At 48.7% G+C, this 22,138-nt stretch overlaps 1 protein-coding gene across 2 annotated transcripts in view; it reads right to left on the minus strand.

Moving 5' to 3' along the window:
* Positions 1–7,738: 7,738 nt before the first annotated feature.
* The window catches only part of ADAMTS16 (ADAM metallopeptidase with thrombospondin type 1 motif 16), a 126,549-nt gene continuing 112,149 nt past the window's right edge, over positions 7,739–22,138 (minus strand). For both annotated transcript variants that reach the window (XM_036020283.1, XM_028517775.2), the window contains exons 19-23: positions 20,417–20,618; positions 20,065–20,259; positions 17,497–17,721; positions 9,771–9,918; positions 7,739–8,996 (exon numbers count right to left, since the gene is read on the minus strand). In XM_036020283.1, coding sequence (XP_035876176.1) covers positions 8,881–8,996; positions 9,771–9,918; positions 17,497–17,721; positions 20,065–20,259; positions 20,417–20,618 — 886 coding nt within the window. In that variant the 3' untranslated portion in view covers positions 7,739–8,880. The remainder of the gene's footprint in view (positions 8,997–9,770; positions 9,919–17,496; positions 17,722–20,064; positions 20,260–20,416; positions 20,619–22,138) is intronic.

The raw sequence follows: 22,138 nt of genomic DNA on the forward strand, positions 1-22,138 counted from the left end.
TTCTTGCCTGTCGTGAGTGACAGAAGGTATGGCCGGCATTCTGTTTGGAACAAGGGGCAGGACTATCCATCCCACGTGGCAGAAGCATCATTTATGGTGCAGAATCATCCTGCCCCCAATGCAGGTGCCAACCTAGGGAAACCCTGATTCCTAAAGGAAAACTCATGCTCAGTTTGAAGGAAAACCTTGGCAATTTCATTTGATACTTCTCGAGAAACCAGTCAGTCATATAATCAATGCAGGAGACTTGGAATTCCAGAGGAAAAAGGGTCAGACTTGTGGCCAGTCCAGTGCAAACCTTGGTCCTCTATGGTCACATGAGGTTCCTCTGGGAGCTATTCCCTAGGCCCCCAGGAAGTTGGAGGCTCATGTGGTCCCCTTTATGTTCTGTACTTTGGTAATCTGCTTCTTACTTTTCTGACCAATGACACATTCCTACCTCAGTCTTTTGCCACATCATTAAGCATGGACTCCTTGTTTTACCTTTGCTGTTTTTCCCAAGTCACATGACAGCTTCCTGATTGGTCCAGCTCTTTCTCAATGACTGACAAGGTCTAGGCTTTTCTTCTGGAGTTAGCTCCAGCCCCGCCTCCATTCACGTAGGACTTGTGTGACAAAGTGCCGCCATGCCGGCTGTGCACAGAGCTGGTGCGCATGTTTCACATGGTTACACACACTTTTGATATGTTGTTTCTTTTGCTATGTTGTTGCATCCCCCTGGAGGGCCTTCACCTTTCCCCCAAGCACCACAACATGCCACCTGATCTGACCAGTGACTCCTCTTGCCGTGCTCACCCCAAACCTCCTGATGCCCACATCACAGATTTAACTTCAACATGTTCATTTCAGTGTTTATTTATGCCTGCTGTTAGGTTTGATGCTCATTGCTTCACATGTATCAAACTTACATCCACGATAAAATTAGAAAGCAGCTCAGAACTGGGGTGACTTGTGCACTTAACCTTGTCCTTCAAAGGAGAGCACCATGCTATGCACACAGCAGGCGCTCACATGAGTGATAGATGAACTGGATCGAATAACTTTATCTAAACCCTTACTAAACCTCCAATATGTTTAGCCTTGCTGATCACATGTTAGCGAACATTTTAAAGCTTGCATGTCTCATGTGACTTAGGGTGGGTAGAACTGGGTGAAAGAGTTTGCTGAGAGAAAGAGGAGTCAGAGGCAATTCCTGGAATGGAACATTTCTTGGGCTCTGTGACCCGAGAAACCACAAACTCTGTTTCTGGCGTTAAGGACTGACGGCTGAGCTCCTGGGGAATGTATGCGCGTCCCCCTGAGGGCGGTGATCTGAGACAATCCTCAAAGAATGCCCCTTGTGATCCAAACCAAAGCATAACCTCCAGGATTGAGAGCTGTGGCACACAGCGATAGAAGGAATCTGTAGGGAGAGTAGGTTTTCCCTTTACTTGGAAATCATCTCTGTGTTAAGAAAGAATGCTTGCTCAGTGTCTTCTGCCACACTCACTGCCCAGGAAGCCACGGCTCGTCAGAGGTCATGGTTGAGGAGAAGAAAAGAAAGGTACCTCCAATGATTCGCTGTGTTTTTCTTTGTCAGGAGATAGTAACTGGGGAGTGATTTAAGGAGACCTGAGATGTGTGCATAGAGATTACCTTCTAAAGTGGTAGTTAATCATGACTGGCTCATAATGACACTACCCTAACAGTATTTTACATTTTATAGGGCTTCAACTTTTCAAAACCTTTTTATGTCTTTCACGTGTTTACTTTTCAGGAGGAAGCCAGGTCCAGCATACACTGTCCCATGCTTCTGCCGTCTCCTCACCCTCTGCTTGTCACATGGTTTTGTGTGCACAGATGCATAATTCTGCTGATTGCATTTGATTGCAGGTAATCTTTTTAAATACTTAGCATTTGGTAGCTACCTTTACATTTGTTATATCATTGACAAAGAAATATGATTCAAACTTACACATTTTTTCTATCCTTGATAATGCTTAACCCCTCCTTCCCTCACCAAATTCACTTGCAAGAAAATTAAGATCTATTTAAAAGATAATGCTTGTTCTCCCATTCTGTACTTTTTTTCATTCATTTATGATGTTTGTGGAAGGCATGAAGATACTTCTTGTCCTTTTCTTTTTTGCAAAAAAAAAAAAAACCTCTACAGAGGTTCTGTCCTCATGGGAGCCACTTCCTCTGTTACACACGTGGATTTCTGAGGTCGGTCGGATCCAACCATGCTCAGACTGAAGGTTAAAGCTAATTTGTTCCAGTGTGAGTGGAAAAGAGGGGATGTGTTTGGGGGAGCCTCCGATATACCATGGTGACTACAGGTAGAAAGAATGGATGGCTGCGGTGTGGAACTGACCTCAGAGAGAAGCACTGGAGCTGGGAGGGGGCTGGGAGGAGGCTCTGGACCTGTATGTGGATGTGATGAGTTGGTGATTCTGCCAGGACACCCAAGGGCATGTGTCTCAGGGGCTGCTGTGGACTGAATGTTTGTGGTCCCCTTCTAAAAATTCCCATGTTCAAGTTTTAATCCTTCATGCAATAGTATTTGGGAATGGGGCTTTTGGAAAGTCATTCTGTTCAGATGAGGTGATGAAGGTAGGGCTCTCATGATGGAATGAGTTCCCTCACAAGAAGAGCAATAGCCCACTCTCCCTGCCATGTGAGGATACTGCTTGAAGAAGGTCATCCTCAAGTGGGGAGAAGAGCTCTTACCAGGCTCTCAGTCTGTTTGCATGCTTACTTTGGACTTTCCAGTGTTCAGAACTGTGAGAAACAAATGATGAAGCCGCCTTGTCTATGGTCTTCCAGTATTCTGGTAGCCTGAAGTGACTCAGATTAGGCCAATTGAAAAGAAGAGTTTGGTGTGAGGATGCTTCTGAGGCTGAAGACCAAACAGGGAGCTCGGCTGTAAGCGGAGCCTGGTTATCTAGAGAAGGACCCGTGGAGGAAGGCAGAGTGGTGAGGACCCTTCTGCTGGGCAACGGAGGTGGCCAGGACCTTCTGGGAGGAGCCACAGGGAATGAAATGGGGGCTGTGGCTTGTCTACTTCTCTGATTCAATTGAATCTAAAACAGGCGGAAATATTAAGGGGAGCTCATTTCAAAATCACATTGTTGCTATAATGAAAACTTGGAAAACAGGTTGAAAAATTACTTAGAGGAGATTGCAGAAAGATGGTTTCTCTCATTCAGATTCTAAAATGAGACCTTATCTTCTTCAAAGGTCTCAAAAGCCCCCCAGATCATTGGCTTGCGCCCTTGTCCAGCTGCTGGACTGGGGTTCTCCACAGAGGCCTTTCTACCCCATGACCCACCAGCACAAGTGGTGGCGTTTTCCTCACACAGCCTTCTCCCCGCTTTTCTCCTGATCTGCACTGCAACCCTGTGGTCTTGCAAAAAAACAAAATATGAAAAACAAAATCAAAACTCCCTCCCTTAGCCAGGAGAACAGCGACCATAGATAAAAGGCTAACAAATAAAACAATGCTTGAGCTTGGACTTCGTCAGAAAAACCAGAATGTAATGTCACCACTACATGGGCCAGCTCGGTGTCGGCCTCCATGTACAGATAGAAGAATGTGATTAACCTAAAATTTGTGACCACAGCCTTAGGAATTCTATTCTGCTGCTGAAAGCCACTAGCAAAGAAATAATGTGGGGACGATCCTTCTTATTTATTTACTGTGGTTTCATTTTTCTCAAAATTGAAAAGAATGCCGCTTGTCATAGGCAGTCATCACATGGTGTACCCTAAGTTAAGATAATGAAGCTAAAACAACTGTGTGCATTTGCTTTCAAATTATTCATGCAGGTTGCTCTGTGAAGACGAGACTCCCAGTAATGAGTGGTTGATTATTTCTAGAACCTCAACATCTACTTGACCACAGATCTTCAAAGAGAATGTAAGTTTTCTTTTTTTCTTCCTGCTATGTCTCCTCCCTTCATTTAAATTTGCCAAGAGTTGATTAGTGGGCTGGGTAAATATACAGCACTCATTTTTTAAAAATGGAAGCACAACAAGAAAGTTCTTTTGCATCTGTTTTTGAAATTAAGGAAAAGAGTGGAAAATAACATGGTTGGTTTCTTGCAAATTTCTTAATGTGTTTCCTTTTTTTCCACCCAACAATGTACACAGGTGAATGCATGTGTTGTGGGAGCTATCTCTGGTGTCTTTTCTATTACGGACCCCAGTTCTATGCAGCTAGGATCCCACCATGTGACTTCATTTAACCTTAACTCCCTCCTTACAGGCCTTACCTCCAAATACAGTCACACTGAAGGTTAGGTCTTCAACAAATGAATTTAGGAGAACATAATTTAGTCCACCACATGCAGTGTGCTAGAGGAGAGAGTTTTAGGGTATCCAAGGTTCTGGGAGTGATCTTGACGGGTGCAGAAGTGTGACAGAATAAGACAGACTCTAGAACAATTGCATTCACTCAAGCGTGAAGGGAGAGAGTTACAGCTGAGCAGATATTTGGCCCATTTCCCCTCAGGGGCAGGCCCAAATGTTGTGATGGGATAGTCAGGTGTGCCCCAGCTACAGAACACAAATGGACCAGCTGGTCCCGATCTGAGGAGGCATCCTCAGGGAGAGGACAGCTTTGTGACCTTCACAGCCCCCATGGGGAGGCATGGTTTTCCGCTTGAAAGCAATGTGGGGAGCTAGTGGCTCACTATAGTGTGGAGTCCTATGGGAAAAGCATGGAGACAAATGTGGCACATGCATTTATCATGATAGTTTGAGCCTGATTTCCCTGGGGAGGCTGGCCTGCCCTCCTTGTCCCCTGAAAAGATGGCAACTATCAGATAAACAAGCAAAAAAGGCAGAAATGAGCTTCTCTGCCCTCCCCAGGCCCCAGGCTGTCCATCTGGCAGGATCACGGGGCCTGGGCTCCAGCCAGGGCACAAATCTCACTTGTCTCTTGGTCCCAGGACACACAGGTGTGGCTGAGTCTCTGTCCAGACTTCAGATTAAAGCTCTTATGACTTGTAATCCCACCACAGACCCTCTGTGGTTTTCAGTCTCCAGCTGGGGTGCCAGCTGCCTGGGCTAGCTGTCAAAGCCCCTGAGGTCAGAAGAAGAAATATCTGTCACTGTAAGTCAAGGGCTGGATGCTGACACAGTGGGAGCCCCGGGAAGCTCTACCAGGGCCCCTGGCCATGGAGGGGAGCCAGGTGACTATAAGGGTGAGTCTGCAGGCACATGGGCTTGGGCACAGCTCCTGTTAGAGACTCCTGGACAGTTGGCCTAGAACCTATTCACCTGGCCTCTTGGAAAATTATAGGTTGGTTCTGCTCTGCCACTACCTGGAGCCTGTGAGTATATGAGTGTACGTGTAAGGAATTCAACAGACCAAAATGATCCTTAAAACCCCAGAGCTTCCTTTGTCTGGTTTTCAGTGCAGAGCAGGAGAACTTCCTCCACCTAGCTAGATCTGTTCTCCAGGTTTATTCATGAGTTCTAGGAAACTATTAGTTTTATAATAGCAAGTAAAATGAAAAGGTTAGCATCTTAGAATTTTGAGGAACTTGCATGACCTAATTTCTTAATAGATAAAAAATCCAACAACCAGAGAGGTAAAGTGACTTGCCCAAGGTCATATAGGTAGTTAGTATAAAGATAGTCAGACTGCAGGAGTCACAAGGGAAGGGCCTTGTTTAGTTTGGCAACAGTTGAAAGCGCAATGCCTGGCATGTGGTAGGCGTGGTGGATGGTGTTTCTGTTCTGGATGGTTCATTCCCTTCCTGGTTAAGTGCAGTATACACACTAATGCTGCTATTTGTCATGTGGGGCGTCCCTGTGGAAGCAGTGACACTAATTGGTGAAAGGCAGGGGTGGTCTCTGCTCTCTGCCCTGCAGCCTCAGTGACTGGCCATTTCAAGCCTGGGGGGATGGAAAGAAAAAGGAGGAGAAACTGGCTGTGCTGGTGTCTGTCCAGCTATACCCTGGCCTTCCTGATTTCACTGAACTGCCTGTGAGTTTGTTTGGGTCCCCCATAGGTAGCCTCCAACTCGGCCAAAGGAGTAAGGGTGCAGATGGGCTGCAAACCCCAAGCAGGCCCAAATCGCGAGGGGTGAAGGGTGAAGGGCTGTCTCTTCCTCCACTGCCCCTTCCTTTTACGAACCAGACCCTGACGGCCCGAGGCATTAAATATGTTGTCCTCTGTAAAGTGAGAGGCTTTAGTGCCACCACTTAGGCTAATTCCATTGGTAGATAGAAAAAATACAGTTCTGTATTGCATTAGATTGAAAAAAAAATACTGTGTTCTTGCTGTTTAAACAGTGTAATCTGTGCTCCCTGAGGACAACATGAGATGGCACAGAGTGGCAGGCAAAGAGCAACAGCCCTTTCTTCTTCCCACAGGTGGGGCCTGGAAGTCAAACATTCAATTGGAGGACGCTGGGACTGTCACTCATTCGCTCATTCGCTCAGTCTTTGTCTCCTTTACTGAAAGAGCGATGACAAAGGAGCCAGGGTGAGACCAGAGGAGGTGCCAGACATGCGGGGAGTGTCATCTGCTCTCCCTTTCAGCAGCTGCAACAACCTGGGCTCCTGATTTCCCAAGTGTGGACCACAGAGGGGGCTGGGGGTGGCCCAGAGCGGGTGTGTGGGCCCTGAAGGTGGCTGGATGCAAAGGGAGCTTCAGGAGAAGCCCTCGCAGCCTAGAGCTGTATGCAATGTCAGATTTCCTCGTGACCTTGGGGGTAGCCTCAGGGAAGGTGAAGACATTTGTCTCATTTGTCTTTGATGACAGATGTGCCCTTTCTTGTCCTAAGCCAGGTCCCCTGGAATTGATCCCTTCCATGACAGGGAATCAGGGTAGGGGGCACTGGAGTCCAATAGCTGGCATTAGGTCCTATCCCTGCCATACTAGGTGGGACCTAGAGCATATTGCCTGCCTGTGTGCCCTCACTTTCTCAGGAGTAGGGAGGCCTGAGGATATGGCATCCCTTGGAGGGTGCAGGATTGATTTAGCTGATGCAAGTCAGGGCCCAGAATGTGTGTATGCATGTGTATTATATCAGGGGCAAACAACGTTAGGAGAAACTAAGTCAGGTTGAGAAGAAACCCAAATCTGATCACTTCTAATGGAGAGTGACTCCCCACTGGCCAGATATTTCCAGAGCACTGGGAGTGGGAGAACGGAATTCTGGACCTGGGAGCAGGCAGGTCTAGGCACTGCATGGGCCTCTTGCCTGTGAGTCTCTCCTGGAGCTCCAGGGCAGTGAGCAGCCTGGACAGGTGACTTCACCCAGCCTATCCATGCTCGGTGCACACACAGCCACCTGCCTTACAGACTTTGGACATGTCAGGCCTCGTAGTCATGTGAGCCAATTCCCTCCTCTCTCCACATATAGCCTATTGGTTTTGTTTCCTTACAGAACTCTGACTAATAAAAAAGGAGGGATCATAGGGTCAGGGCCTTTTAATCAATAATGGCATCATCCGGAGAGGCCTCACCTGAACCTCTCCAATTGCAGGGCCAGGGCAAAAGAAGTGGTCACCATGCCGCATGGCCCCAGGGGTACTGCCCGCCCCCATCCTGGCTTCCAACATTTCTGGTCACCAGCCCGGCTGTCTTCCCTGGAGCCTCCTTATTTTGGGCACTTTCAGACAAGTTCCAGAACTTTCTACTAGGTTCTAGAGCCCCATTTTTCTGAGACAGCTTCCCAGGCTCTGTACCAGATGCAAACCTTGTGAAGAATCACAAGCAGTTCAGAATGACGCTGTATATGATATAAACTTTATTATAAAACTTCAGCAAATATAAATATCCGGGCACCCATTCCGAATGGGGCTGCATGCGGGGAAGCAGAATGAAAGCAGCTCTGTACTGAGGGAGATGCCGGAGGCCCACCGGACAGCCCCATCCCAGGAAACCAGTGCTTTCTCTCTGAATGGGTCCCACAGAAACAGCCAACGCTTACGAAAGGGAAGTTAAAAAACCCCACAACGCACAGAAATCAAACACAGGTTCTCAGGTTATTGTGTTGGCATGTCTGTTCCAAAAGGACCATGCACACCCCTTCCTAGGACGGCAAGGCTCTGGTGTAGGAGCGATTCCCTAATTCTGGCAGAACCTGTAACTCAGTCATTTAAAAAGGAAAAGCACTAAGAAATGGGTTTAAATAGAAACACTCACTTGTAAATAACTGAGAAAGATAACACATAAAATATAAAATCCTCTCTTCCAGCACACGAGTCTGAGAGGGATAAAGCACCTTAGCAGGAATTTCATTTTTCCCACTTCCAGAGGCAACATCTCAAATCGGGACAGAGTCCAGCCTCACCCGGGTGGGCAGGTGCCCCTTAGAAACAATACCCAGCTCTTGTCACTGCACCAAGTCCTTGGGAAGGAAAATTCTGCTGCTGGGGCAGGGAGTGGGGGCCCTGGGCACACAGCCAGAAGCTGTCCAGGCTTCCTGCTTCTCCTGGTCGGAGGCTGGTTATTCCTGGTGGGACGCCTCCGAGGTGGGAGCCAGGTGGGTATACTTAGGGGCAGATATTTTTGTACTTATTCCTAATGCTGTGGCCTTTCTTCTTTTTAAAAAGCACCAAACATTTGGCATTTGGCAGATTCAGCCCCACCTGTCTTTCTGACTCGATTTAGCTGAAATCCAAACGCCAGTGAGCACTGCTCCTGTTCCGCAGAGCGGGCCCTGCTGCCTGCCGCCAGGCTCCCACCAGCACGAGAGCATGTGCTTGTGTGTACACAGGTACGTGCACACACACCCACACATGCGCGGGCATGCACAGATTGCTGACAGTTTTTCTTCTTCCAGATTCCATCTTCCTTGGACACATTCCCATACAGACTGGACAGCTAATTGGTGCTGAAGACAGGTATTTTCCTCGGCCCTGGGAGGCAGCCCAACTGACTCACAGGTTGGATCTGGAGCAAGTGTCACAGCACTGCTGGCCATAGAACTGGTGGCTGCACATTCCGTGCCGGGGCACCAGGGAGCACCAGTGCAAGTGGTCTTTGCAGAAGACATCTGAAAACAAGCAAATTCCACATCAGTCAATGTCCCCAGGCCACGTCCAATGCCAAAAGCTAATAACTCCACCGGCCGATCAAGATAAAGTTGTCATTGTCTTGAAGCTGCTGAGGGAGGGGAGCTCTTTGGGTCAAACGGGGCCATGTGAAACCTGCTATTTTTATAAGGCTCTTCTTAGAAGGTCCTGCAAAACTTAAACTCTCTTCTTTTTGTGCTAACTCCTCCCACTCCACCGCTCATCTACCCAAGACAATGGGCCCTCTGAGGACGGAAGTTTGAACTCTAATCCTCTGACTGGGCCAATCCACGCACATGCTCTCCCCGGCACCATCTTCTCTCTGAGAAGCCTGCAGAGACAGGCCATTGGTCTCTGCAAAGGCATTTGGGGGCCTGTGCACAGGTGCAAAGGGATGGCGCTTAAGAGCACTCAGCGAGTGAGGGAGGCTTTGTTCAACTTATTTCTATCTAAATAAAATGAATGGCATTGAAATAGGCAAAGATATCGGGCTTTTAAAGCTAGACTTAAAATTTATCACCATTGATGCCATTTCTGGGGAGGCCAGAGAAATGAGGGCTGCTTTGTGGGAAAACTGGAGGAAGGGACAAAAAGAGGGAAAAGGTATAGCAGAGGGGAGACCTGAACTTCCACACTCTAGGGCTCTCTAATAACCAGTGGGCACGCTGACTTCTCCAGGCCCTCTAAGGATCTGCTCCAGAAAAATGGCAACCTCACCCCAGCATGCCTAGGTCTCCCAAGCCAGCAGCCCTCACCTTGCTTCTCTGCGACGGGGCAGAAGTGAGTGTTGCAGGCCAGGGAGGCTTCAGGCTTCCGGTGCACGAAGCAGCCCACAGCTGGTCGGCCCCCTGCCAGGCACTGCACGGACCTGGTCTGCACGCCACCCCCACAGCTGGCTGTGCACTGTGAGGAACACACATGAGAGTCACCCAGGGTTGCTCGGTTCTCAGGGCACTCCCTCTTCCAAGGGTCCCCCTCCACCCGGACTCTCTCTATGATGGTGGGTGGCTGACCAGAATCTGTATTAATCCCAGATAGAAACAGAGGGGAGAAGCACTCAGAAGTGCAGAATGTTCTTCAGTCATTCACAGGCTGATGGGCACAAGGATAAAGGCACAGATCTGGAGGTACAGCACTGTTCCCTGGACCTGTCTGGGCTGCGGGTCTGGCATGAGGGAAATGGTGCCCTTCATGGATGCCATCACCAAACCATCCCTTCTGGTGCTCCTGACAGGTCAACTCCCACAGAGGCTTAAAAACAGTAAGTCCCTTCTAGACCTCAAGTTCACAGACTCTGGGTGCCTAGAAATGGCAACACCAAGTTTCTTGGGTTCATTTTGCTATGACATTCACATCCTCCCAAGGGTGTTATCCTCTGAGACCAAGGCCCGGTACCCTAAGGCACAATGGCACAGCAGAGCTAGAGAATGCAATGGCATGGCTAGAGCATCTTCCACTAGCTGCCCTGGTGCACAAACTCAGAATATGCGGCTGGGTCATCTGAGATCTACTGCAGGTAAGATATGGGGAGATGAATGATGAGAAAGACGAACCCCAAACTGTTGCAATCCATGTGTCCAAAGGAAAACAACTAAAACTCTAGACTGAGTTACGTCAGTTGTGCTTTAAAAAGGCTACTGGGTCAAAAATGTCAAGAACATAGGCAATTAAGGAGAACCTGCAGGAAGATGGGGTCAGATAATATTTTGGATGTCCTGCTGTATGGTGGGTAAGCTAAGCAGTTGCTTTAAAAGGCAAGAATGAAGCTGTTCAGTACCGGGGACAGACATGACTCAGCATGCTTGCCAAATTTAAAGGAGAGTGCATCAGAACCCCATGGGAGTGCGCTAAGGCAGCAGCCTGGGGCTGGTTTTCCTCAGCACCAATCAGTCTGCAAGGGAGCAGCCAGCTGCTTCCCTGTTGCTTACTCCTGACCTGCTGCAATCAGAGCCTTACAGCACGGCGCTTACAATCTGCTGTGGGTTGGGACTGTCAACTAACTAACTAACTAACTAACAAAATAAATAAATAAAGCCACTTTAGAATGGGGCTGGAGCTGCTATGCCAGAAGAACTGTCTTGCGCGTCTCATGCCTCAAATCTTTGGAATGTTAAAATAGCCCCTCAGAATGGGCCTAAGCAACGTCGTGCCCCACAGAACTGTTTGTAAGGATAAAAATAAAATAGGTGTTACTGAACTGAAGAATACTGGTGTAAAAATTAAAGACAATATTTACAATTATTGTCACTGTTTTGCTATCTGCACCTATAGAAATGCCTTCCTTCTGTTGATGCAAGGGTTCCCTTCCCTTTCTTGTAAGTACCCCTTGACTTCACCTCCTAATTGAAACACTATCTGGGCTTCTGCCTGAATCAGTGATTCCCAAACAGCTATGCTTATTGGTCTCAAATAAATGCTCGCTGCCTCTCACTTTGACAGACAAGACTCCCCATCTGCTCCAGGTTCACAGCCACCTCTGCAGGTGTCCACAAGGCCTCCACCTCATGAGTTGAATTTCTTTCATAATTAGAAGCTACGGAAGAATTCCGTTCTGGCTAAGGGCAATATATCTCAGTTAGAAATCAGGATATCTGGTCATTGTTTGTCATTATAGAAACAGTGCCCACGTTATTACTGTGTGGTCTGGTTCTTTTTGTCACTGATCCATTTATTTACACATAGAAATCACCCACCTGCCTTTAGCAGGCACCGTTCTGGGGCACTGGATACTGAGTGGCGAGTACAAGCCACGTGCCCCTTCCACAGGTACTTACAGAATGGCACTACTCAAAGAGGACCACGACACAGGCAGCAGTGCGGGGTGTGTTAGCAGTGTTGACCCCCAGAGTCCCTGCCTACCCTGAACTCTGCCCAGAACAGTCTCCAGATGATTCTTATGCACACCAAGAGTGAGAAACACTGGTCTAGAGTTTTAAAATTCCCCATGATTGGATTGAGCGTGGGCTGCAAACCAAAGTGTCACAGGTTCGATTCCCAGTCAGGGTACATGCCTGGGTTGCAGGCCACAGCCCCCAGCAACCGCACATTGATGTTTCTCTCTCTTTCTCCCTCCATTCCCTCTCTAAAAATAAATAAATAAAATCTTTAAAAAAATTCTTCATGATAAATTTAACAGTTTGGAAAAAAAGCCTCCAAATTATGCTTTCCATTTCATGCAACATGAAAATAAATTAAGTCATTCAGCTACAAATTTTGAAAATACTTTGCACCAACAGAGCTGAAGATACACCAGAAGATGCAAGAAGAGAAAATTTGAAAAAGCTTCTTCACGTTTATTTTCAGAAAGAAAAACGTAGAGTTTGTTAATTAGTTATCACAAGCATAATGACTTCAGACTCCTGATGGCAAGACAGAGGAGGCCAGCGTGCTGTGTGGTGACTGTAACTGGCACCTGCACCTGCTCGTGGACCTACACAGTGACAGCTGCTGATGCCATCTGCCAGACCCCCTTGCCATTGTCTTCACCTCCAAATCAGTGGTTTGCAAACTTGAAATGTGCATTCAAGCCAGACTTGTTAAAAGAGAATGCTAGAGCCCACTCTGAAATCTCAAGTTTCCACACATTTGGGCTGGAACCTGAGACTTGCTATAGACCCTGAGAAAAGGGATGCCTACCAGGAAGGACTCCTGGTGACAAACTGGGTTCAATATTAGATAATATTAACTGGGCTTAGCAAGTGTTTCTATACAGAGGTCTCTCCTGCAAAGCACATTTCAGAGAGAAACCTGCAGTGAACTGCCTGCCTGCACTGTGTTCCTGCCATTTGAGCCAGCCCTTATAAAGGAGTTCCTGGAATTGTATTTCAACCAATAGAACTGAGGCTTTCCCTGTCCAATTGGAGCTATGCAGCTATATCCTCCACCAACATTTTCAGTGACCAATCAGAGTGACTCCATTCTCACCAATCAAAATGTGAGGATTTGGAGACTTCATTTGCATGAGGACAGACCAATTAGGAGTTGCAGGCAGGGACTTCTGCCTTTTAAGTCAGCTCTTCTCTGGATCAGGAATGCAGTTTCCCTTCCCACTGCCGACTGAAGTCTGCCTGACTGGAGCTGAGATACTGAAGATGAAACACAAAAGATGTTTCATTGACCAGAGCAGAGACCAGCAGGAATCGCAGAGCAGAGCAGAGCAGAGCTGTCTAGCTAAAGAGGGGCCTGGCCCCAGGGTCACCTCACAGCTGTGCTGCTTCATAATTGAACTGTATTACAGCTGAGCTGTTCGCACTGCATAAAGTTTCCTTCTTCCCCGCAACCCCAAATTGAAGACTCCTGTTGGTGTTGAATTGATGCCACTCATCATTGCTGACACAGAATATCTAACCAGGATGCTCCTGGTGCTGCGGGTTGGGCCACTGCTCTACGTGTCAGAATCACAACAGCAAATGCCCATTTTTCTTTTCCTTTTCAGGACACTTCAGTTACGTCTAAATTTAAGAACAGTAGTACATAGGGCCCATTTTTGTCATGACTGCAGACATTTTAACAAGCCATCTAGTCAAGGGACTGAAACTTTTTGTGTGTTGCCCTGGCGGTCCCTGGTTTGCTTTAGTCAGACAGACAGTCCAACAGGTGTTCTCACTTAAACCATTCCCAGACCCAATGAGAATGTGAACCACCTTCCCCTAAGCCCAAATGACCCATATAATTTAAATCAGTCCTACCAGGTGACAATCCATTAAATCTGATGATAAGCAATGTCATTTAAATCAACAGAAACCCTGCAGATCAAACAAAAGAACCACAATCTTTATACTGTTACAAGAATAAACCCATCTGGGGGCAAAGTTCAGAATGCATGTGGCCTGACAGTTTCCCACAGTCTGAGGGCACAGAGTCCTGGGTGCAAGTGCTCATGGCAAACACAGCCCTCCCTCTGAGTTACCACTCCCCAAAAGTTAAAGTCTCAGAACATGCTAGATGAATTGCATTGGATTAAAAACTTCAGGCAGCGTGTGATAAAAATGACTTATTAGTTAAAAAAATCGAGTATTTCAGACTGACAAAAGCTATTACAGACATGTATTAGGTTTTTTGGTTTTGGTTTAAATTCAATACTGATAAATCTCGCTTTCCTCTTTGTATATTTGCCTGGAGCCTGTGAGTTGAGCAGAGTGGCCTGCCAACTAGAAGGTGGGGAACTGGTTTCAGGGGCCCCAGTGTCCCCACCGAGAGAGATGACAGTCTTGGGGAGCCACCTCTGTTTGTCTCCCGCCTACACTTCTCTGGGGACAGAGGAAACACAGCAATGACTCAACTCCACTCCTCAGCTCCTCCATGGCTTCGTCCTGTTGGACAGACTGCACTCAGAAGGAAATTAAAGGGAAACGTTTGTAACCATTGATACTTTTTGCCAATTTAAAATAGGAAATCCTTGAAAGAATATAGTTCAAATGTCCCTTGCTCCAATAATTTAAATGAAACAATTTCTAATTTGAATATCTTTTGGGAAGGAGTCCATATATTTCCAAGTGAAAAAGCTATGTAGGTTTGCAGACAACCAGAATCACAGTGGAGCCGGAACATGAACCAAGGTCTGTAGTAGACCGCTCTGCGTGACATGTGCCCAGCTCCCACTGGGAGATGCACAGGACCCACGCCCACGGATAGGTTCTCCTGTGGGGAATCAGGCCTGCAATGTACCTAGGCTGCTATGAGTCTTGCTTTTTGCTAAAACTCCCTTACCCTGAATTGAGGACATTTACTGCAAAGCAACTTCCTAAAAACCATGCTAAACTTTCCAAGGATGAGTATAACTGGTTCAATTACTTCTGCCTTTTCACTTGCAAATATCCCTCTTCTGTGATGTGATTAGCAGCATTGGCTCCTTTGTTTTCTGTATAAGGTAACCACCTAAAGTGAGCCTGTGCACAGTTAATGAGGACCTTCTTGTAATGTGCCCAGTAAAACAATAAAAGCTCATTGGAGCAAGGGCTTTGGCTCCCCTTGAGAGAAAAGCCATGCTGTCCCTTTTCCTCCACTGGACTTGGTAGTCCATGTGAATGTCTCATTTCATCCATAATGACTCAGACACTGCAAGCCGGTGTCTGCATCAAAGTTCAGTATATAAGGTCCATGGAAGGTGTAGCTGTTCCTCCCTTTGGACTGAGGGAATAGCTCCTTCTGCAGAACTCTGAGACTGGGACCAGGAATTATGGCCGAGGAACAGAAGGAGGACTGTGGCCAGACTGGGACGTCACAATTTCTTAAGAATCTGGTGAATATACAGCCAACCCTGGGCTCACAGAGACAACGCCAGACCTCTGACACAATGATGTGGGTGGGGGAGGCATTATTTAGAGGAGATTTTGAACTGATTTTATGATAGCAGAAGTTTAGGTAATATTTAAAAGGATTCCATGATGGATTACATTGGTTCTGACAAATATTTCTGTTTGTTTCCTTTGGACTTAAAGATCATAACTGAGTGATTTTTGCTCTGTCACATTTGTTCATTTCAGTTTCCCATGCAGAGTCGGGTTGATGTGAGCAGATTGCTGGTGAGTACATGTGGGTGGACTCCTGAAGGAGTGTGGACACAGAGCCAGGACGACCCATGTCTGTTGGCAATCAGCAAAGCCAAGAGTGGAAGGGCCAACACCACGCCACCTCTAGGCCACTCCTGGCATCAGGGGACTGTGATGCTCAGTGCCTTGAGGTCCTCCCTCCGAGCCTCACATTTTTCCTGCGAGAGAATTCCTGGTGGTGGCAGGTGCCACAGTAATGTCAGATTCAGCTCCTACTGTTTACCTGCCTGTGGTCCTCACAGCCCAGGGCAGGAGGACTCTGAAGTTAAATAGGACACAGCTCTTCTCTGCTGGATCTCACTTTCTGGGGGGCGGGGAGTCCGAGGAAAACACAATTGGAGGGGGACACAATAACCCCCTGTATTAGTTTCGTGGAGCTGCTCTCACAAATGACCGCAAACCACCCTGACGGCTCAGGATGCCAAGGGCCAGGCGTTTACAAGGTGAGAAACCACAAGTCTGTGGCCATGCATAACATCATTTTTATTTGACTTTTAAAAGCCCACATTCCACCCGTGTGCCCATGATGACCGTGGTCTCTGACTTGGTCTGTGTTCTGCTGCCCAGGGCAGGGGAGTGGGACAGAGTAGGGGACCCCTGGGGCCCAGGCTGAGCTATCAGGGCCATGGATAGGCTGAAATCACATGACACGTAAGAGCCCCACTGAGAGGGCCACATTCTGCCTCTCATTAGATTCTCTGTGCCTCAGTTTCTTCATCTATAAAATAGGGGTGATAATGGTGCTACTGGGAGGAATAAATGAGCTAGGAGCCCCACAATGCCTAGCACAGTGCCAGCCGTGGGAAGGGGTGGCTGCCAGCAGGCACTAACCATTGTTATGGCCTTTGTTGCTGCACATGTCAGGGAGGCTCCCAGCAGAGAATCCAGGAGTACCTTCCAGGGAGTTGCGAGTACAAGTTGGGGAATTTTCTGCAAGATGGGCCTGGTAGGGGGGGGCACACAGGCTGGTCGCCACGGCATACTACATCACTCTGCCTCCACCTCCATTTCTTCAGAAAGAAGGAGAAAGTCAGAGATGGGGCCTCCACTGGGCAAAGTGGAAGGAGCCTGGCTCCCTGGTAACAGATTAGAAAGTTGGAAAATGTTCCCTTCCCCTCCCTGCAGGGACAGATTAAGGCCAAGCGCCCCCTCCTGGGTAGAAGCAAGAAGTGCAGGTGCTCCAGGTTTGGCCAGCTGGAACCAGTTAGAAAGGGTCAGCACCTGACACCTCTCCGGTGAGTCATCTCCACGGAGTGAGAACAGAAATGGCAGCAGGAGCCAGAGGAGTGAGAATGTGGCCCTCGGACAGAGAAACTAAGGGCAGAGGAGCAGAACCACAGGTCGAGAAGGGAAAGAGCGCAGTGTGAGGGCTGCCGGGAGCCCAAGGCAGAAAACAGGGCGAGGAAGGACGGTGAGCTAACAATAGTAATGGCAAAATTCTCCTTAGGGTTGAAGGGAGTGTGGAAGAAGGAGGGGCGTGAAGACACCGAAGGCCCTAGGACCAATCCCGAGGACCTCTCTGGGCCTGGGATGCCCTAGTCTGAGGGCCCACGCAGGGCGCAACAATTCCAGGGTGTCTCGGCCCCTATCTGCACTCAGTTCACATAAACCGAGTAGAATCTCACAACCACCTACTTATTCCTAATTTTTTCCCCATTCATTCATCTCTGAGGAATCCTGCCCAGTATTTACCAAAAGACATTATATTTTCCGACACTTAGTTGGGTGACGAATTAGAACAAAGCACATGTGCTCTAAAAGATTCCATAACTTTTGGAGACTACCCTCTTCAGAAAGCCACAAGCATGCCCAGAAACACAGGCACTTGCACACACTTTGGAGAGGCAGGTCAGGAAATACTCAGCTTGGTCACCCTCCCAGAAACTCCCCCACCTGAGCCAGCTACCAGGGTTCGGAGCAGGGCCCCTACCTGAGACCAGGGCGAGGTAAACCAGCTGGCCCGCGGAGGGCCCGCAGCAGCAAACAGGGCGTGCTTGGGACAGGGGAACAGGGCGCAGGCGCGTTCCAGCTCCAGGTCGGGCTGTGGCAAGTGCAAGCACTTCTTTGAGGTCAGCTCCCGGTACTTCCCAGAAACATACTTTTCAGCACATTTTAAGAATCTTTTCTGTGTTCCCCTTTCACATGTAACAGAACACTAAAAACAAAGGAAAACAAAAGACGTGAGTGAAAAATACTTCTCCAGTGGTGGTTGTCTTTTACAGAATCATGGAGCCAAACTATCTCCTGATTATATCAGCTTGAGCATTTACATGAGTGTAAACATTCAGTGAAGTTTATTGGCATTTCAAAGGTATTACAGACTCTTTCATTAAAAAAGGAGGACTTTGAGGCCACAGTGGCCTAGGGTTTTGGGCCATAAGTGGGGGCAAGGCAATCAGAAACCATGAAGGGAGTATTTCTGAAGCTATCATTCACTGGGAAATCAAAATGTTGGGCTGTAACTGATATGAGAATGCACTGAAATTTAATACACAGGATAGGAGGTGAACCCCAGAGCTCCGTGCTTTAACACCACCCGATAGCAGTGTGAAGCTGGACCCTAAAGCAGGGGCAGAGGAAACCCAGGGCTCACAAATCTTCCCCAGAAAGCTCCAAGCTCCCTGTGAAGAGAGTAAGCACACACGACAAACTAATACATTTGTCTCCATGGAGGTATGCTCCTAGCCACAGCGATCACTGATGTGGGATGCCCTGGCACATGCAGAATGGGGCCTGGATGAACCTCTGGGCCAGGCAGAGGCACATAGGCAGGTCACAGAAGGACAAGGCCCACTGTTGTACCAGGGGGCTGGTGGGCTTGGAGGGCCTCGGAGGAGAGGTCCCAGAGTCCGAAGGTGCAGGCTTGTGCTGGAGCAGTGGGTGATGCTCAGCCCGATGGGGGATTCTATCTGTTCTACAGTGTCTGCAGGTTGCATAAGCAGCGCAGGCAGTGTGGCCACACCTGTCCAGGTCTGGCCTCACACTGTCATGCTTAGGTGTGGCTTACAGGTGTGCTTTGTGGGTGTCCTGAGGCCAATACAGAGACAGAGCTGGGGGACTGCTCTCAGTCACTGGCTGGGGCCCAGCCTAAGAAAGAAGCTGAGCCTCTGTGTTTGTGCATGTTAAATATTCAGGGCGAGGACTCCCCACCTGGATACCACCCACAGACTGTACAGTCCCAGTCACTTCCTACCAATGGACTCGGCCTCCTAAGAACAGTGAGATTTGATCCTAGGAGATAACTGACACTCCTGTGTCCCAGGTCAGAGAACCTGGAGTTTTTCCTTAGCCATGGCAGGCTTGCTTCAGTGAGCGACCACATTTTCACATTTCCGTGGCAAACTGAAACAGTGTTTAAAAGGAGTTAAAAGCCCTGGCTGCCAAGCCACCCCTTCACTGACTGATTCATGTCCCATCCTGACCAAGGCATCATTCCTGGTGTGGGCTGGACTGAGGCCTTCTGTCTGCCCCTGAGGAGCTTGAGGTCAGGGAGTCTGGTGCTTTCTTTGCACAGGTGCTGTGGGAAAACAGACAGCCAGTTCTGGGATTGGGGGAGGTCTCTCAATGCCCGTTCCCATGGGTTTGCACTGGCAGGGTGCTAGTGTCATTCTTTGCTGCGTTCACTTTCCAATGTCCTTCTGGGTTTACTGACACCTCTACCTCCATGTTGGTGCACACCACAACACAATTAAGGAGCTTCTGACATGCCCTGCAGGCAGCACCTGCACATGTCCCAGTGTCCCCTCCCTGGTGTGGGAAGCTGTGCTGGGCAGAGGCAGCAACTCCATCTGCACCCTCACAGGCTGTACCATCCCTCCACTGGGCTAGAGCTTGTTATAAAACCTGGAACACTACAAACTCCTGTTAGTTCCAGCATAGCAGGGCCAGGGCAGTCCCCAAATAGTGCAAATAAGGGGGCTTCCTGGCCTTCGGCTGCACAGGGCGTTGATTCCAGCAAACCCAACACGAATGTTGTCTTCCCCAAATGTAAGAACTGCCCATGAACACTGGTCTCAGGAAACAGGTCCTCTGACTTTCCAAGGTAATGCATTCTCCTCCTGCTCTGTGTTGCATAAGCACTTTCTGGCAAATGGCTGCAGCTGTTCTGGGGTTAGGTGGGCCCCCAGGACCCCACTGTCAACATGACAAATGTCTCCTACTCTCACACTTGTACCCTGCTCACCCACCCATCCTCATCTCAGTGCCAGCTGAGTGATGGCCTTTTGGATGCCATTGGGTGGACTGCTCAAGAACATGATCTGGAAGCTGAAAGACATGTGTGGGACTGGAGTGCCTTGAGGTTGGCTGAAGCCCAGATGGTGGCCTGAATGGGGAGGGTGGGCCAAGGTAGAGGAGAAAGGGCGGAGGAGGAGAAGGAAGCAGTGAAACCAGGTGGGAAGATGCAGCCGCAAGGGGAGAGGTGGTTGAGCTAGTTATATCTGGACCAAGCACATATATATGAGACCAGGCACACCTACCTGGGACCAGGGGCACCTACCTGGGACCAGGCGGACACCAGCCATTGCAGCTTCTTGTGCTTGTGGCAGCGCTTGAGTGGACAAGCCTCATGAGTCCTGGGCTTGGGCTCTGAGCTACAGAGGGCGTCAGGCAGCAGCTGCATCCTGGCTGAGGGGTTAGTGCTCTTACAGGCCACGGACCTCTTCTTCCACCCTTTCCCACAGGTTCGTGAGCACTGCACAGGGAGAGTAAGCATCAGCCCTGAGCAAAATGGATTGAACCTTGTTGGGGGACCCAGGCCACAGACGCTGCAAGGCCTGGTGAGAACCCAGCTTCATGTTCCACATGAGGGGCCCAGCTACCGCCCTCCACATCAATCCTGCCCAAGTTACCTCTGCCCAGGGCCCGGTGCTCCACGTGGGAGGGCAGCTCTGGGTGTGGCAGGCCTGTCGACTGGAGGGGGCAGGCTGGGGGCACAGGCTGTTCAAGACCTGCTCTGATCTGTAGTGGGCCCGCCGCATGCACTGGACCACCCGGCTCTGTGTTCCACCACCGCATGTCCTACTGCAGGTACTCCAGTTCCCCACGGACCAACTGGGAGGTGACAAAGAAACACACAGTGAGGGATGATGCCACCTCCCTGGGAGAGGAGGGCCACATCTGTGCAGGAAGCAGCTGCCATTATTTCCCATCTACAGTCTACATGTGCAGGGTCCTTTTTATTTGTGCTGGAGGTCTCCCACTGACCCCCGCTGCTTCTCACTTCCTAATTGGCTTTCCTGATTGCCATTCTTCCCCCTGACCTGGCTTTCAGTGTGTGTGCGCGTGTGCATGTGTGTGTGTGTGTAACATGACTGAGGACAGACAGTATATATGTAACCTTTAAATTCAGCAATTTGACAATTCAATGTCTAGAACAAACATTTTTCTTTTACTGCAATGCCTTTGTAAATGTCTTTTTAGAATCTCTAACTTCACAGTATGGAGCAAATGCACATCCAAGTGCGGAGACAGGCAGAAAGGATTGGGTCCCGTGCTCCGGGGGGCCATGACCATCCCGAGGTTGTGCCAGCTCCAGATGTGCTGTCCTGCTAAGATTTCTGACCAAAATGACCAGTGCCATTCCTTGAGTTCTCCAATGGGTCTGATTTTCAGAGCCATTTTCAGACTCTTGTGAACGTTCTCAGGATAAGTCAGCAGTGGAAGGAGGGGGAGGCTGATGATGCCTCCTGGATGGGAAACAAAAGCGACCTCACCCCAGCACTGCGGGCAGCCCCGCCACGTCCCTTGCGCCTCTAGGCTGTGCTGCGCTGTGCTGGTTTTACTCACTGTCACTTGTAGAAGCCTTGAACTATTTTATACTAAGGTTGCTCCTGAAACAATTCTATTATGTGTCTGAGAAAATTACAAAATAAAAGCAAACCCTTTCCTACAAAGTTTTGTTCACATAAAACAATGTTAAGCTTATAGGAATTGCTCTGTGTCAACCATGGAAATGTTTCCATTTTTCAGAGTCCATAAAATTACTGCCTTTTATTTCATGTTCAACCATGTAAATTATGCCTCCTCATGATGAGGCGTGGGTTTTCAGCCCCTTGGCTGTGATGCTTCTGCCTTTGGAGCCTCTCGGTTGCTCCCTGTTGCTTTTACGTTTTCTCCCATTTCTTGCATTTGCTCTCTCAGCCCTGTGGCCTTATAAATTATAATTGGCGTGTCCGCATGGGGGTTGCAAAGACATCTTGGCTGCACTCAGGCTTTTCACACCCTCTCGTTAAGTCCTCTGTCTCCACCACCTTAAAGCTGTTCCAACTGGGTTGATCCATTCTCTGCCCTTCTGTTAACTGCCCATCATTAAGAAATCCTCCTGAACAAAGATCAATCACATAACATGTGGAGGTGCCAAGTGTCTGTCTGCTTTCAAAGACAAAGCTCTGGGGAAATGTCTTAATTGCAGCTCGTGATAGAGTCAAAGTCCGCACAAGCTTCCATGCTTTCTGAGGATTCTGAGAGCAGAAGCGAGGCATGCTCGGCAGCAAACCAGGGGCCACACTTGTCCCGCTTTGTTCTGTTTTCCCTGACTGCCAATTGGAACCGAGCAGGCCACTGGAATTAGC

This window comes from Phyllostomus discolor, chromosome 3 (assembly GCF_004126475.2).
Source record: "Phyllostomus discolor isolate MPI-MPIP mPhyDis1 chromosome 3, mPhyDis1.pri.v3, whole genome shotgun sequence".
In the NCBI taxonomy this organism is placed as follows: Eukaryota; Metazoa; Chordata; class Mammalia; order Chiroptera; family Phyllostomidae; genus Phyllostomus; species Phyllostomus discolor.